At 62.2% G+C, this 14,892-nt stretch overlaps 1 protein-coding gene across 1 annotated transcript in view; it reads right to left on the reverse strand.

The window, feature by feature from the left end:
* CROCC2 (ciliary rootlet coiled-coil, rootletin family member 2) overlaps positions 1-14,892 on the reverse strand; it is a 77,729-nt gene that overhangs the window by 55,101 nt on the left and 7,736 nt on the right. Inside the window, 4 exon segments of the mRNA XM_029225589.1 lie at positions 780-945; positions 2,717-2,823; positions 4,870-4,997; positions 5,922-6,072. Coding sequence (XP_029081422.1) covers positions 780-945; positions 2,717-2,823; positions 4,870-4,997; positions 5,922-6,072 — 552 coding nt within the window.

Below are 14,892 nucleotides of genomic sequence, written 5' to 3' on the forward strand. Positions count from 1 at the left end.
GTGCCGAGACGGCCCCTCTGAGATGGGCTTGTCCGAGGGACACCTGTGCAGGGTCAGCCTGAGGCCCAGGCACCCAGGGACCAGCTCGGCCTCTGCTCCTGCCACGTCTGGGGAGAAATCCTGCCCATGGGGCCCGCGGCAGACGCTGGGAGGTCCATGGGGACATCCAGGGACGATCGGAGCAGAGGTTGCAAGCCCAGCGGGGATATGGACAGGCAGAGGCGTGGGGTGACCCGTCTCAAATATGTCCCCTACCTCAAGCTGGACGTCCTGCCCCAGTGACCAGCCCGGGATGGTCAACACAGTATCTCCCCCCAGCAAGGCTGAGGCCTGGAGCCCCGTGCCCTGACCCCGTGCCCCAGGGCTGTGGGTTTCAGAAGAGGCTGCGTGGGCCCTGCTGGGTTGGCCAGGGAGTAGGGGGCTGTGGTGCGGCCCAGGCTCCTGAGTCTGACCCCGAGTCGGGCCTGTGGAGACTCTTCTCTCTAGAGCAGCTCGGCCACACCAGAGCCAGGGCTCGGCCCTCACTCTACTTTCCAAGCCCAGCCAGGCGTCCTTCTCTCAAAGCGGGGGTCTTCCCACGCAGTGTCCCCCACCCTGCAGACTAATGTGGCCAAGCCGAGTGGGGGACATGGTGTGGCGGGAGGCCAGGGGCCTTGCCCCCAGGAGGGGCCATAGCAGAAGCCAGCTCGCCGTTTCCCTGTTCCTGCCCCCCACCCCGACCCCGGCCACGGGCACCAGACCAGGCATGCCCCTGCCCACGGGCGAGAGCTGGGGAGCACCTCTCTCTGGGTCCAGCGCTGCCTCTCCCGCAGCTCCAGCTTTGCCCGCAGGCGGAGCATGCTGCGCGTCGAACCCGCCAGCTCCTCGACCAGTCTGTCGTTGGCCTTCTTCATGTGTTCTAGCTGCTCCCGCAGGAGGGTGTTCACCTGGGAGAGGCCGGTGCTCCTGTACGGGCAGGGACGGAGCGGCGTGGCCATGGGCGGGTGGCCTCTCCCTACAGACGTGCTCAGACAGCCGGGCCCCGAACCTCCTGGGCCCAGACGACCCCAGCTCGACTGTGCAGCGCCCAGACTGCCCCTAAGAGGCACTGGACACCTGCAACGGTCCTCAAACGGGGGCCAGCCTCTGGGTGCCACCCCGGCACGCCCCCTCCTGCCCTGACTTGCTTGCTCTCCCCACCTTCCCCCCCTCTGGGCTCCCCTGGCTCTGCCACACACCTGTGGCTGGCTCCTAACTCCAGGGTGTGGGGGTGACCCCGAGACCAGCACGAGGGTTAGGGCTTGGGAGCCTGGCCGAGGGTACCAGGGCTGGGAAGGTACCCTGCCGCGCAGGGCTGGGGCAGAGGGAGTCAGGCCTGCCCCGTGGAGGGGGCAGCCCCTCTGGGACCGTGGGGGTCTCTCTCCACCCAGGGTAGTCTGCATGTGGCTGCAGTCGGGGACCCCAAAACCTCTGGAGCCCGTACCTCCCGGCTAGCCGCGCGGCCACAGGGACTTCCTCTGTTCCTGTCTGCTCTGTGGGCATCAGCCTCCTCTTGGCTTATTTACCAACACCCTCCACCCCCCTTCTCCAAAACTGGTTTTCAAAATGCTTCTCAGCACTTTTCTTCCTTATCCAGAGTCCCTGAGGATGAACCAAGGCCGGGAAGTCTTCCACAAATGGCTTAACCTTCCCCAGGTCTGGAGACAGAGCTGGCCGTGGAGTGGAGGCTCATCCCTCCCGCTGGCCGCCCTGCAGGGAACGTGGAGAGATGCCCTTCCCTTCCGGGGCCGTGTCCTGGGGCTTGGGGCTACCTCCGGGGGGGCTGGGGTATGACACACACTTACCAACGGTGCACAAGTGAGCCCGATCATGAAATCAGAGCGGCTTGAAGCCAAAGGGGCCTGGGAGTCAGGGCTGGAGTGTGAAGTGGACTGGGACTGAGGGGAGAACCCTCGGGCCCCCCAGGATTGGCCAGGCCAGCCGAGGGCCAGGAGCAGCTCAGGCGGCCTTCCTGGAGTTCAGGCCAGAGCCGCGGCCTCAGCAGGCGGTGGGGGCCTGGGGTGACACACGAGGGAGCAGAGGGCCAGGGAGGGCCCATGACCTGTGGGACCTGCACTCTCTCCTGAGGCCCTGGGGGTGCTCCTCCTCCCTGCACTGCCCCTCCCCGTGCTGCCCCTCCCTGTGCTGCCCCTCCCCGTGCTCCTCCCCCTGCTGCTCCGTGTGCTGCTCCTCCCTGTGCTGCCCCTCCCTGTGCTCCTCCCCCTGCTGCTCCTCCCCCTGCTGCTCCCCGTGCTGCCCCTCCCCATGCTGCTCCTCCCCCTGCTGCTCCTCCCGGTGCTGCTCCTCCCGTGCTGCTCCCCGTGCTGCCCCTCCCTGCGCTGCACCTCCCCGTGCTGCTCCTCCCTGTGCTCCTCCTCCCCGTGCTGCTCCTCCCGTGCTGCTCCCCGTGCTGCCCCTCCCCATGCTGCTCCTCCCCGTGCTGCTCCTCCCTGTGCTCCTCCTCCCCGTGCTGCTCCCCGTGCTGCCCCTCCCCATGCTGCTCCTCCCCGTGCTCCTCCTCGTGCTCCTCCTCCCCGTGCTGCCCCTCCCCGTGCTGCCCCTCCCTGTGCTGCTCCGCCCCGTGCTGCCCCGCCCTGGAGTCACCTGGGAAGAGGTGCCAACAGCCCCACAGCACAGTGGCGTCTGCAGTGACGGCCGAGCTCCCTGCTGCCCCACTGCCCTGCCTGCCTGGCCTCACCTCTGCTCGGCAGCCTCTAGCCGGCCGAGGGCTTCCTCCAGGTCGACGCTGTGCTTCTGCTCTGACCTCCGCAGCCGAGCCTCGGTGGCCTCCAGCCGGGCCTGCGGCTGGAGAGGGGCATTAACCCACCTGGCTGGACACTTCCAAGCCCAGTGGGCTGGGCAGCTTTGGCACAAAACCCTCCCAGGGACGGGTGAGAGGGCTCCCCTTCGGTCCCTAGTTGGGGCGGGGCCAGGCTGGGATAAGGGCTGGGGTCGAGCTGGGGTCAAGCTGGGTCTGCTAAGACGGGTCAGGAGGGCAGCCATCCGTGCCATGGTCCTGTGCCATGTGCCCACGGCTGGCGGAGTGGGGGGCCAGGCTCTTGTCCGGCCACATAAGGGGTAGGACGGCCGAGATGCAGAGCAGGCCTAGGGTCACCCCCATGGGAGTGAGTGAGCTTGGGGTCCCGCCCCTGCAGCTGCCCTCCTGCCTGTGCTCGACCCTCCGTCTGCTCCCAGCCCCTCATCCAGCGGGTGGGTGGGTACCACACCCCCAGTAAGTGGGCCTGGCAGGGAGGGGAGCCCCCCAAATTGGGTCAGGCGGCCCCCGAGCCTGCTGGAGCCTGAGCAGATGGGGACCCGGGGCTCTGAGGGGAAAAGGCAGTGCTGGGGGCCCCGACCCGAGGAGGCCGGCTGGTGGGGGGCTGAGGCAGGTATGTCAGGAGAGCTGAAGGGCACCCTTGTGGCACGACATGGGGCCTGAGTACAGGGAGGTGAGTGGCCCCCGCGGCTACCAGTGGGATTGGAGAGGAGGGGCCAGGGGTCCAGCCGAGCCGAGGGGCCTGGGCGGGGGCTGGAGTCTAGCCGGGATGGAGGCGCCCACGGAACAGTCACACGGCCCCCTGCTACCACCATCCGCCCCGCCCATCTGCTTGGGGGAACCTGGGGAGGCTGGGCCCCTCTGTGGCCCTCACAGGGGTGCTGAGCCGCCTGCCGGAGCTGGCACAGGCCTGTGAGTTCAGAGCTCACTGACTCACGAGGTTTCCCAATCGGCCGCCGGATTTCTGCAGCTTCTATGCCCATAGGGCCTCTAGTTCCCAACATCTCCCCACCCTGTGCTAGGAAGATCCCCGGCCCGCCCCGCCTGCGCGGGGCCCAGGGTGGGTGGGAGACATCGTGCCCGGGGTCAGGAGGGCCTTCCCAGTCCTGCCCGGGGGTGGGGCTGGCGATGAGAACAGGTGTGACAGTTCCGGGTGGGGGCAGGGAGCCCCTCCCTCTGTGGGGCTGGTGACGCCGCCTATCCCAGGAAGCCTTCGGAACCCTCGAGGAGACGAGGCTGACCCAGGGCCCTCGGGCGTTCGGCACTGGTCACTGGTCATGCCGGAGAAAGACCTGAGTCAGGTCTCAGTCCCAGCAATGGCAGTGTGGCCCTGGACAACTCGGACTAGCTCTGAGCCTCAGTTTTCTCATCTGGAAAGTGGAGTCATCTGCCCTGCCACGTAGACCAGGGGGACTCTGAAGACACAGGGGCTCCCAGTGTGCCACCCTGTGGGCCGGGCACCCCAGCCCAGTCCTGCCTCAGAGGCCATCATGTCTTACAGTGGCAGACATGGGACAGAGGCTCTGGCCTAGCAAGTTTCGTCACCTTTCTGCCTCGGTTTCCCCATCTGTCCACCAGGAGGCCCTCCCAGCCCCACTGGTCGTGAGCAAATGGCCTCTTGCTGCAGCCAGTCACCCTGGAGGGCCCTGCGCTGCCCAGGGCACTGAGGACAGAGGCCCAGGGGCTCCATCCGCCCGCGGCCGTCGGGGGTGGGGGCAGGGGGCGGGGCAAGCTCCTCCCGTGGGCAGTTGCTGCCACGTGCCCACGCTGGGCTGGGGGCGGGGCCAGGGGTCAGGAATGCCCCAGCTGCCCCCAGGGCTTCTGGCAGGTGGGGCACAAGTCAGTGCTTAAGCTGGGGGGGAGTCCTGGGGGACCCCGGGGCCGGGGAGCCCCGGGCACCTGTCCTGCTCTCATCGGTCCCCTCCAGCCTCAGCTTCTCTAGCCACCGCCCAGGGTCCGGCCGTGCCATGGCTGACCACTGTCATTCCACATCCTGAGACGCGCTGACGGATCCACCGGTCACCCCGGGCCTGGCTGCCACCCTCTGGCTGCCACGCGTCCCTGCGCACGCTCACCCGCTCGCTGACTGCGTGGTACCTGCCAGCCAGCTCATCCCGCTCGGCCCCCGCCTGGGCCAGCAGCTCCTCCAGCCGGGACAGCTCCTCCTGCACGTGGGCCGAGGCGGCTGGCGGCTCCCGCAGCGCTGCAGGCGCAGCAGCAGGTCAGCCTGTGGCCAGGCCAGCCCCCAGCCCGGCTCCCTGTCCCACCGCCGGTCTGCCGATCTGCCAGGACTGACCCCGGGGACCCCGATCTGGGGCCGCACCTCAGCGGCGGGCCTCCCTTCCTCTCCTGTCGTGGACATCACGTTTCACCCTGGTACAGACCCACGCCCAGTGTGAGCCCCAAACCAGTTACAGTGGAGTGTGCGGGGTGGCCTGGACGCTGGGGATCCCACACCCCCGTCAGGCAGTGAGAACTGCTGACTCAGGGTAACCAGATCTCACCCCCAAGTAGTAAGTTGCTGTTCTAACCACACAGTGGGCTTTCTTTTTCCTTAACACATGCAGTGAGGTCCCCAGTTCCTCTAGGAGGCTGGAGAGCCCCTTATTTCAGAAAGGGGTCTCGGGACCCCCGCACAAGGGGGTCGGGGCACACTCTGGGGCCAGGCTGCCCTACTGGCTGGGTGGCCTCGGTGCAGGGACCCAGCCGCGCATGCAGCCGTGACAGACAGTGAGAGGGCACCGCGAGGGGGCCCTGGGGCTGGGGGAGCAGAGCTCTTGGGGGGAGGGGCTGCTTAGCATTCACACTTCCTGAGTGTCAACCTTTAGGATTTCATCATCTAATGAAAAATGAACATACATTAAATCAAGACTGGTGGGCACAAATGTGTGACAAACCAACGCGGGCTAGGTGGGCATGGTCCCTGTGGCCTAGTGGTGAGTGCGCCGTGGGGATGGGCTTCTGACCCCCAGGGACGATGCCGTGGGAAGGTGTGGTTCTCGCCCTAGCACAGGGGAGGATGATGGGCCGGGAGGGGCCGGCCCGGTCAGGGGACAGTGAGGGGCTTGGCTCCCTGAAGCTGGACTCTGACTGACGGCTCTGCAGCCCCCCTGGTGGCCCCCCTCACCTTGGGGCGGCTCCTCGCCCAGGCTGCCAGCCACAATCTCACGGATGCGGGCAGGCACGGGGATGGGTGAGGCCCGCCAGCCTCCCCCATGCACGGTCAGCGCCCGGTCTTCTCTGCTGGCCATGGGGCTCAGGACGGTGTCCTCCAGCCTCTGAAAAACACGCGCTCGGAGATGACTGGGGCTGGCAGGTCCCCGGACAGCTGCCACAGCCGCACGTGAACCCACTGGAGTTAGTGGGCGCTGCCACGGGGCTCCCATACGGTGGCAAAGTGCGCTGGAGAGGACTGGGCGAGGTCACCAAGGCCCGTGCCTTGGTTTCCCCACCTTTCAAGGTGGGAGGGCGCCCTGCCCATCCTGGCGCTGCTCTGAGCACAGGTGAGGAAAGAAGAGCTGGCCCGGAGAGCTCCGAGCCTAGGGCACCACCTCGTCCCACCCTTCAGCGCTGCTCCATCTCTGCGGGGGCTGCACTGACCGTCGTGGTGGACCTCTCCGGGGACGCTGGGAGGCAGGCTCCTGCCTCTGGCCCTCCTGGAGCAGGCAGCCTCCCAGTTTTCACAGTGGGGTTGGCAGGGAGGGGTCCGAACCCCACCCAGCAGGCCCAGAGCCCCACGGCAGGAGGGGCTGACAACAGCAGAGGGACAACTGGTACAATGTCCACCCACACACCCCCCTTTAGGACAAGGCCAGCCATGTGGGGCTTCCCCGTCCACTGGGAGGGGCACGCTGGAGGGGCACGTGTAGGCCCTGGGCCAGGGCAGGGTGGGAGCCGAGGGAGGGGCAGTGGGTGGATCGTGGGGACGGCCCTCGTTCCTAGCCGCCTAGAACAGCTGACCGTCTGTGGCAGAGGTCCAAATAGCCCCAGACGTGGGTAGGAGACCCTGGGTCTTGGGTACCCAGAGACTGGTCTTGGGGTCTTGGGCTCCAGTTGGCACTTTGCCTCGGCCCTGGGCATTCTTGGCTCCACGATGATGGCACAGCCGGGGGAGGGCCTGGGCTGCCCTCCAGAGCTCAGGGCCGGGGTGGGGCCTTTGTCGCCAGGTCTATTGTGGTGCTGACCGTGGGGGGAACTTGTGAACGCTGCAGGCCGAGGCAGCCACTTCTAAACCAGCATGAACATCTGGACATGAGAGGACAGCGAGGCAAGATGGCCCAGCACTCAGGACAGTCCATAGCTGCCCACCGGCCCTGCTGCATTTGCGATATGAGTTGTCAGGCAGTGAGTGAAATAGTAGAGGGTAACCAGACGCTTCCCGGGGGAACTGGAGATGGATGTCCCCTCCAGTGACTCTCTAGGGCGACAAACCAGGGTCCTCCCATCACCCCCGAAGGTCCCAGACTTCTCAAACTTATCACCATGTGCCCAGCCCCTCCCCACCCCTGGCTTCCCAAGACCCCCCACCCCGAGACTCCCCAGATCTCCCTCCCATCCCAGGGCCCTGGTGAGTGACCACCGCACAGCATCCTACCTGCCTGTCCTCCTCTGATCCCCCCAGCTCTCCCTGAAGACCCTCTCGAGGCCTAGACCCCTCCACCTGGCTCTGACCCTCAGGCCTGGGCCGGTAGGGATGGAGGGCTTCCTGGGTGCACCCCTGCTCCCCCCACCCCACTGCCCTGGTACAATCTCAGCCCGTCCCCTTTTCCTGATACCCCAGCCTGGTCTCTTCCGCTGACGTCTGCCTGGACACGAGGCCTGCCCCTCCGTCAGCACCAGAGTGGCCAGGGCCACCCCGAGACCCGGGCTCTTGCATGACACCTGGTGAAGCCACATTCCCATCCCAACAGGAGCACGGTGCTGGGCAGACACTGAGCAAACTCTCAGGACTGAATTCCACTGCCCCCCACGGGGAGTGAGAACCCTGGCTCTGGTTCACCTGGACCCCAGTCCTCCTTCACCTGCGTGTAGAAATTTGAGTCCCCTGGGAGGTCTTGGGAGGCACCTTGACTACACTCCCCCTAGCCGACCCCCCTTCAGCATGACTTTGGGTGAGCAGCCTCCCTTGAGGGAAGGGGAGGAGGTGACTGCTGTCCCCTTTGGGCAGAGCCCGGAAGGGGGCGCCAAGACCACCAAGGCCCCTCCTGTCCTCCGGGGAGAACAGGCCGCGGGCAGGGGCTCAGCCGTCGTCCGCCCTGAACCCCCTTTGCACTCAGGGAAACCGAGGCCCAAGGGGGAGGCGAGAGCCACCTGAGGCCCGCGGGACTGTCAAGTCCAGGAAGGCCCCTGCCCCTCCGCCCTCCACACCACCCTCCCCGCCCCGCCCCGGGCGTCCGCGGCGCCACCCACTAACGGGAAAGCAGCAGCGGCACAAACTTGACTCATTCCTAACATTTACAGAGGGTCACTTATTAGCTGAGACATCCCAAGAGGAGCTGGGCGCGTAATGGGTTCCAGCTGCAGCTGGGTGCCTGCAATGGGCTGTGGCCCAGCTGGAGCCGAGGGAGGCAGCGGGGTCGGCACGGTGGGGGTGCGCGGAGGCCCTGGGGCTGCCCCCTCCCACCCCGCCCCACCTCCTGCCCTCCACTCCCCCCCCCCAGTAACGGGGGGCAGGGAGGGGCCCGGAGTGGGAGGGGCCTTCACCCAGGGCAGGTCACTGGGCCTGCACCAACCTCTGGCCTTGGGGCTTGGTTCCCTTCACGGCCGCCCAGGACCCCGCGATGCCACCTGCAGCCCTGTGGGCCAGGGGTGGCTCTGGGTCGGGTTTTCGGCCCAGCTTTGGGGGGGGGTGTGCTGTCTGCCTGTGACCGGGCAGTGCACTGGGAGACTTCTAGAAGCCCCCCTCCCCCCCTCGCAGTCTCAGCTGGTCAGAGGGGACACCAGAGCTGGGCATCAGCTCCCCAAAAGACCTCAGACACAGTTGAGCCTGACCATGTCCCCTCCTCCTTTCTGTCCCCAGCGTCCTCCTCCCCATCAGCTCAACCAGCTTCTAAGGACCTCAGGGAGGTCACAGCCCCTGCGTGACACCCCCAGTGAGCCCTAGAGGGGGGCCTGTGTGTGCGGCCCAGTGCGGTGGCCATCCCCTCCTTCCTTGCCGCCGCCCTCGCCGTGTGGCCGTGTGGATAGGGAGGGTCTCCGCTCCAAGGACCCTGGGCTCCCCTCTGGGAGAGGTGGGCTGGGGCCCCTGCTCTGCCACTGCCGGTGCACTGCCTGACCCCAGGCATGCCACCTGCTGTCCCGAGCCGTGTGTTCTCATCTTTGAAAATGGGGCGTCCCAGGGACCCGGGGGCTGCGGCTCTGGGGACCCCGCCCTAACCCCGCAGGTTAGGACATGAGGCGGCTGGGAAGGGCGGGTGGACCTGTAAGACAGAAACGGAAACCACACGGAACAATCTCACTCTCTCCCTCACTGGTGACCACCATCGGACCCCCGAGTGGCCCCTCTGAATCCGCAGGCTGCTCAGGCACAGGTCTCCCGGGAGAGGAGCCCAGCGACTTCTGGAAGGAAGATGAGGCTGCCCCATACCCAGAGCCCAGTGAGGGAGACCCCTGGGTGGCCCGGGTGGGTCCAGATGAGCCCCGTGGCAAGGCAGGGAGGGGCGCCAGAAGCCCCGTTTAAAGTCACCCTGCGAGAGCGGGTGTCCAGCGGGGGACCTCAACTCAGCCAGCAGCGTGAGCGAGTCAGAATCCTGCGCCCCTCGGCAGAGTCGGGGGTTGCCCCCCCGCCCCGCCCCCCCAGCAGCCTGGGTCTGGGGTGGCGGAACTCCAACAGTGCCACCGTGTGGCCGCAAGGGGCGCTGCAGGAGCTGTGCCTGCCCGGCGCTCGAGGAGGGAGGCTGGGGCTCCTGGGGGCGGCGGGAAGGCAGAGGCTCCCTTGCTCGTGGAGATGTGAGAAGGGCGTCACCTCTCAAGGTTTCCCAGCACCCGTTTTATATCTGTCATCTAGGCTGGAAGGGAGGCTCAGGGTCTTGCACTCACAGGCGGCAGTGTTAGGCCTGGGCCCCGCCCGTGGGCCCCCAGCACCTTCCCAGTGGCCCGAGATCAGGACTCCGCAGGCACGCTGGCCTTGGGTCCCCTCCCTGAAGGCAGAGGAACGGGGGGCGGCCCAACCCTCGCTTCCTCCTCCGCCTCTGCCCCTCAGACCCTCCCCAGCACTCCCGCAGGGCCCCAGGCACCCCAGGGCCAGGCTTTGGCCCTCGCCAGGCGCGGGCACAGCTTGAAGAACACATCTGAGGACAGGGCCTCCAGCCAAGTCCAGCCACCGGACGTCTGCTTGCCATCCTTCCGTGGCTTGGCCGGCTGCAGAGAGGGCCCTGGGCCTGGGTGGCCGCCTGCCAGGCTCCATTTCCTTAGGAAAAAGAGCTTCTCTGTGCCTGGGGTAACCCCTGGCCCCCACCATGCTGTATCTCAGCACCGCCCAGTTTCAGATCTCTGTGCGTCCGTTGAGCACTCTGGGGCCCTGGGCATCACCCCAGGAGCCGGGTCAGGCTTCTGTGAGTGGTAGTTTGGGCCTCAACTAACAATAAAGGGGCGATCTGGGCCAGGCATGAAAGCAGGCACTGGGGATGGGGGGACAATTTCTCGTTCATCCCTGCGTCCCCACCCCGGCACCATCAGCACTTGGCATGCAAGCAGGCTCAGACACAGGTCACTACCAGAGGGACCGAAAACCAAGTCCAAGGTATGAATCACCAGCTGAAAAATGACTCATGTCAAGGGATGACAGAAGGGCAGCATCCTGTCCGTCTTGTTTGCTACTGTGTCCTCTGTGCCCACACGGACTTCCGGGAGGAGGTGGCCGTTGAGTTGGACCTTGAAGGATAAATAAGAGTCCAGCAGCCAGAGGGCACAGAGGTCAGGAGGCATCCAGGTGGAGAGACCAGAGGAGGAGAGGCAGCGGGGTGGGTGTCCAGTCTGTGCGGGGCTGGGGAGTAGGGTGCACGGGAGCCATGAGGCGGGAGAGGTAACTGAAGGCCTTTAACATCCCCATGAGGATGGTGGCGCCCCGTCTTCACTTCTGAACGAGGAAGGGAGACATGTCCCATCTGATTAGCAGTGACCCTGGCTGCCGTCCACACAGGGCTTGGCCACACCCTGGCACTCTCAAACCATCCCGGCTCCTGTCCCGAGGGTGGGCCCTCACTCACCCAGGCTCTGGGGAGCCCCCCAGACCACCTGTCTCACCCTCGTACAGATGGGGACCCTGAGGCAGACAGTCAGTGGCAGGGCCAGCTCCAGAACCTGAACACCACAGTGCCGTCCTTTCTGCTCAGGGGCAGCTGCGACTTCATGACTGTGCCAGCCCTCCCGGGCCTCCCGACGGCACCTCCTCCCTCCCCCCGGTGCCCCTCCCTTCCCCCCTCCCCCTCAGACCTCCCCACTTTGGAACCTTAAGCCATAAACACCTCTACAAAACCCGTGGGTGGAGAAGGTGTGTGTGGGGGGAGAGGAGGACGCAGGACACCGAGGACCCAGGGAGCCAGCACTCCCTCTGCAGTTACTAGAACAGCCAGGTAGACTGTGAAGCTCCTACTCCCGAAGACGTCAGAGAGCCATGGAAGCAGCGGGGGAGATGGACCGACACTCAGGGAGAGGTGAGTGGCAGGGCGTCCTGGGCTGGGGTGGGTGCTCTGAGTTTGCAAGATCAGCGACAGAGCCTGGGAACGGAGCGACCCTCAAAACAGAGCCGGTTTCTCAGCTATGATCATTTTAAAAGTGGTAACAGCTTCCCAACACATCAAATACCTAGGAGCCAATGTGATAACAAAGTATGTGCAGGGCCGCTCCGTTGAGAGCTATGTTGAGTAAAATTAGCAAAAACGTACATGGAAGAATGGAAGACAGTATTGTAAAGCCGTCAGTCCTCCTCAAATTAATCTGCAGATTCAATGAAATCCCAATCCAAATCCCAGCAGGGTTCTTAGTCTGTAGAAATTAACAAACGGATTCTAAAATTCTTATGGAAGAGTCAAAAGTATGTAGGGAATCGTGAAGAAAGCTTATGCTCAGACGGAACGACACGTCACAGATCCACAGGGACGAAGACAGGGTAGCGTTGGTATAAGGACCAGCTGACCAGCGGAAGAGGCCACGGACTCTGGAAGTACGTATGCACACATGCACACGCTGACACACGTGCGCAGACGCGTGCACACACTGGTGAGTGACAAAGGTGCACAGTGCAGTGGGGAGATGATGGGATGTTCAGTCTGGGGCAAGGCCCACTGGCTTTCCATACGGAAGGAAACACGTGGTGGCCTCTACCTCGCCATACACAGAGGTCAATTCCCAATGGATTGTAGATTTCACTGTGAAAGTAACACAATAAAGCTTTTAAGAGAAAACAGAGAAGAACCTCTTTGTGGCCTTGGAGTAGGCAAAGTGTGTTTCTTAAATAGCACACAAGCAGCAGTAAGCTAAGGTGGAAAATGGACAGATTGTGCCAGGTTACAGTTATGAACCGTTCCTCAAAGCACCATTACAGGGGTGAAAAGGCCACCCACGGGAGGTATTTGCAATACACGTATTTAATAAAGGACTTGTTTCCAGATTAGGCCATCAAATCGAGATCAGTAATAAGAAGAGAAGGCATGACCCCAAGAGCAAAACGGGCACACGGTAGAGCAGACGCTTCACAAAGGAAGATGTCTGGAGGGCCAGTAAACACAAGGAAATGTGCTCAGTTTCATTAGTCATCGGGTAAACGATAATTAAAACCGTAAAGCAATACCACTGCACATTCCCCATAATGGTTGAATAGGAAAATGACAGGAAATGCCACGTGCTGGCGAGGATGTGTAGCGGCCAGCCCCTCACACGCTGTAAATCCATACAGCTATTTTGGAAATCTGTTGGCAGTACTCACTGAAGCTGGATGTATGCGAACCTGTGACCCAGCACTCCTATGGCTGGGTGTGCACCCAACAGAAACATATACATATGGCCCCCAAAGATATGGAGCAGAATGCTCGTGGCGGTGCTGTTCATGAAACCACTCAAACGGCCATTAGCTCTAAAATGAACACATTTTAGAAGTGCGGCATATTCACACACTGGGGTGCACAGCAAACTATAGCGACGTGCCGCATTCCGGTGAATTTCGCAAACGTGGTGTAGTACAAAGAGTGTGTGTGTTTACACACACACGTATATGGCTCCATTTCTCTAAAGTCCCCAAATGGGCAAGACTAATGTATGTTGGGGGAGGGCGCTTCTGGCGTTCTGAGAATGCTCTGCTGGGGCGGGCGCCAGCCACACGACGGGCTCAGTTAGGCTGCACACTTAGGATGTCTGCACGCTTTTGTATGCATGCAAGGGCCAGTTTCTAGAATATGGGGCTCTGCTCTCATCCCCACACTCTGTGTACAATGACTTTCCATCCATTCTCCAACCTACCACGTGTCCACCACTCCCACCCACCCACTCAACCATCTGCCACCATCTGTATGACAGTCTCTTCCCCTACCCACCCGAACGTCCCTTTATTCCTCCGTCCGCTAATCCTGAGCTCGGCAGACTCTATCTGTAGGCTAAATCCGGGCCTGCCGCTTGTTCATAAGTAAAGCTTTCTTGGAAAATAACCACATCCATTTGCTCACACACTGTCTGTGACTCCCTTCATGCTCCAGTGTCAGAGCTGAATAGTTGCTACAGAAACTTTATGATTTGCAAAGCCTAAAATATCAGTCGTCTGGCCCCTCCAGAAAGTTTGCCAGCCTCTGCTTTAATCCATGTATCTACTCATCCCATCCCCCCATCCCCCCCCATCCCATCCTATCCCATCCCACCCACCCCACCTCATCCCATACCATCTTCTCTCTTGCACTAAGGACATTGCTCCAGCAATCCTTCCTTATTGCTTACGTGTCAGTTATTTTCCTCTCTATCAGACCATTCTTGTCGACACGAACTGTCATAATTTATCCTCGCCTTAAAAAGATGTATTGCCCCTACGTGTCCCACGAGGTACCCTTGTGGTCAGTGTCACCCATGACCCCTGAGCTGTTGATGCCGTGGTCCACCGTCTCCTCTGTGCTTGACCTACTAGCAGCACTTTGTGCTGTGCTGACTGTCGTCCCTCCTCCCTGGAACTCTCCCCTCGCGAGGTTTCCAGACGTGGCCCTCTCCCAGTCACTCTCACCTCCTTGGCCACCCCGTCTCGGTCCCCTTGGCCAGTTCCTTCTCGCCTCGCCCATCTTTAGGTGTGGGTGTGCGCCCGCTCCTTTTCCTGGGTACAGTCTCCACTTGGGATCTCACCCAGTGACCCACATGCCAACGGCCCCGGACGTCTAGTTCCAGCACGGAGCTCTTCCCTGGAACCAGATCCAGGGGTCCGTTTGCCCCCCGCCTGCCTCCGTGTGGACGCTTATCAGCTTTGCCACCTTACGACACTCAGAGCAGAACCTCTGCGCACAGGATGGTTAAGCCAGATGTAAAGAAAGACTTGAAAATCTCTGTATGTTTGAAAACTAAGGTATTTATACCTTTAGATAATCCAGGGATAAAATAAGAAGCCACAGTGGAAATTAGAAAACAGTTTGAACTGGGTAATAATGAAACTTATTATATCAGAATTTATGGGACACAGCTAAAGCCTTGTTTAGGAGGAAATGCATACATTAAAGAAGAAAGTGGGAATGTGAAATGATGCCACCACTGTGGAGGACAGTATGGAGGTTTCTCAAATTAAACATGGGATTACCGTAGGATCCAGCAATCCCACTTCCGGGTGCACACGCAAAAGAAGTGAAAGCAGGGATTTGAACAGGTATTTGCAGTACTATTAACAACAGCCAGAGGTGAAAACAACCCAACGATCCATGAACATATGAATGGATTAACAAAATGGGGCCCATCCGTACAGTGGAATATTATTCAGCCTTAGAAAGGAAGGACCTTCTGACACAGGCTACAACATGGATGACCCTTTAGGACACAATGCTAAGTGAAATAAGCCAGACACGAAAAGGCAAGTATCATATGATTCCACTCATATGAGGTCCCTAGAGGAGTCAGATTCATAGAGATAGAAAGTAGGG

The sequence above is a fragment of the Monodon monoceros genome, unplaced genomic scaffold (assembly GCF_005190385.1).
Source record: "Monodon monoceros isolate NGI ecotype Baffin Bay Population unplaced genomic scaffold, NGI_Narwhal_1 Super_Scaffold_16, whole genome shotgun sequence".
Lineage (NCBI taxonomy): Eukaryota > Metazoa > Chordata > Mammalia > Artiodactyla > Monodontidae > Monodon > Monodon monoceros.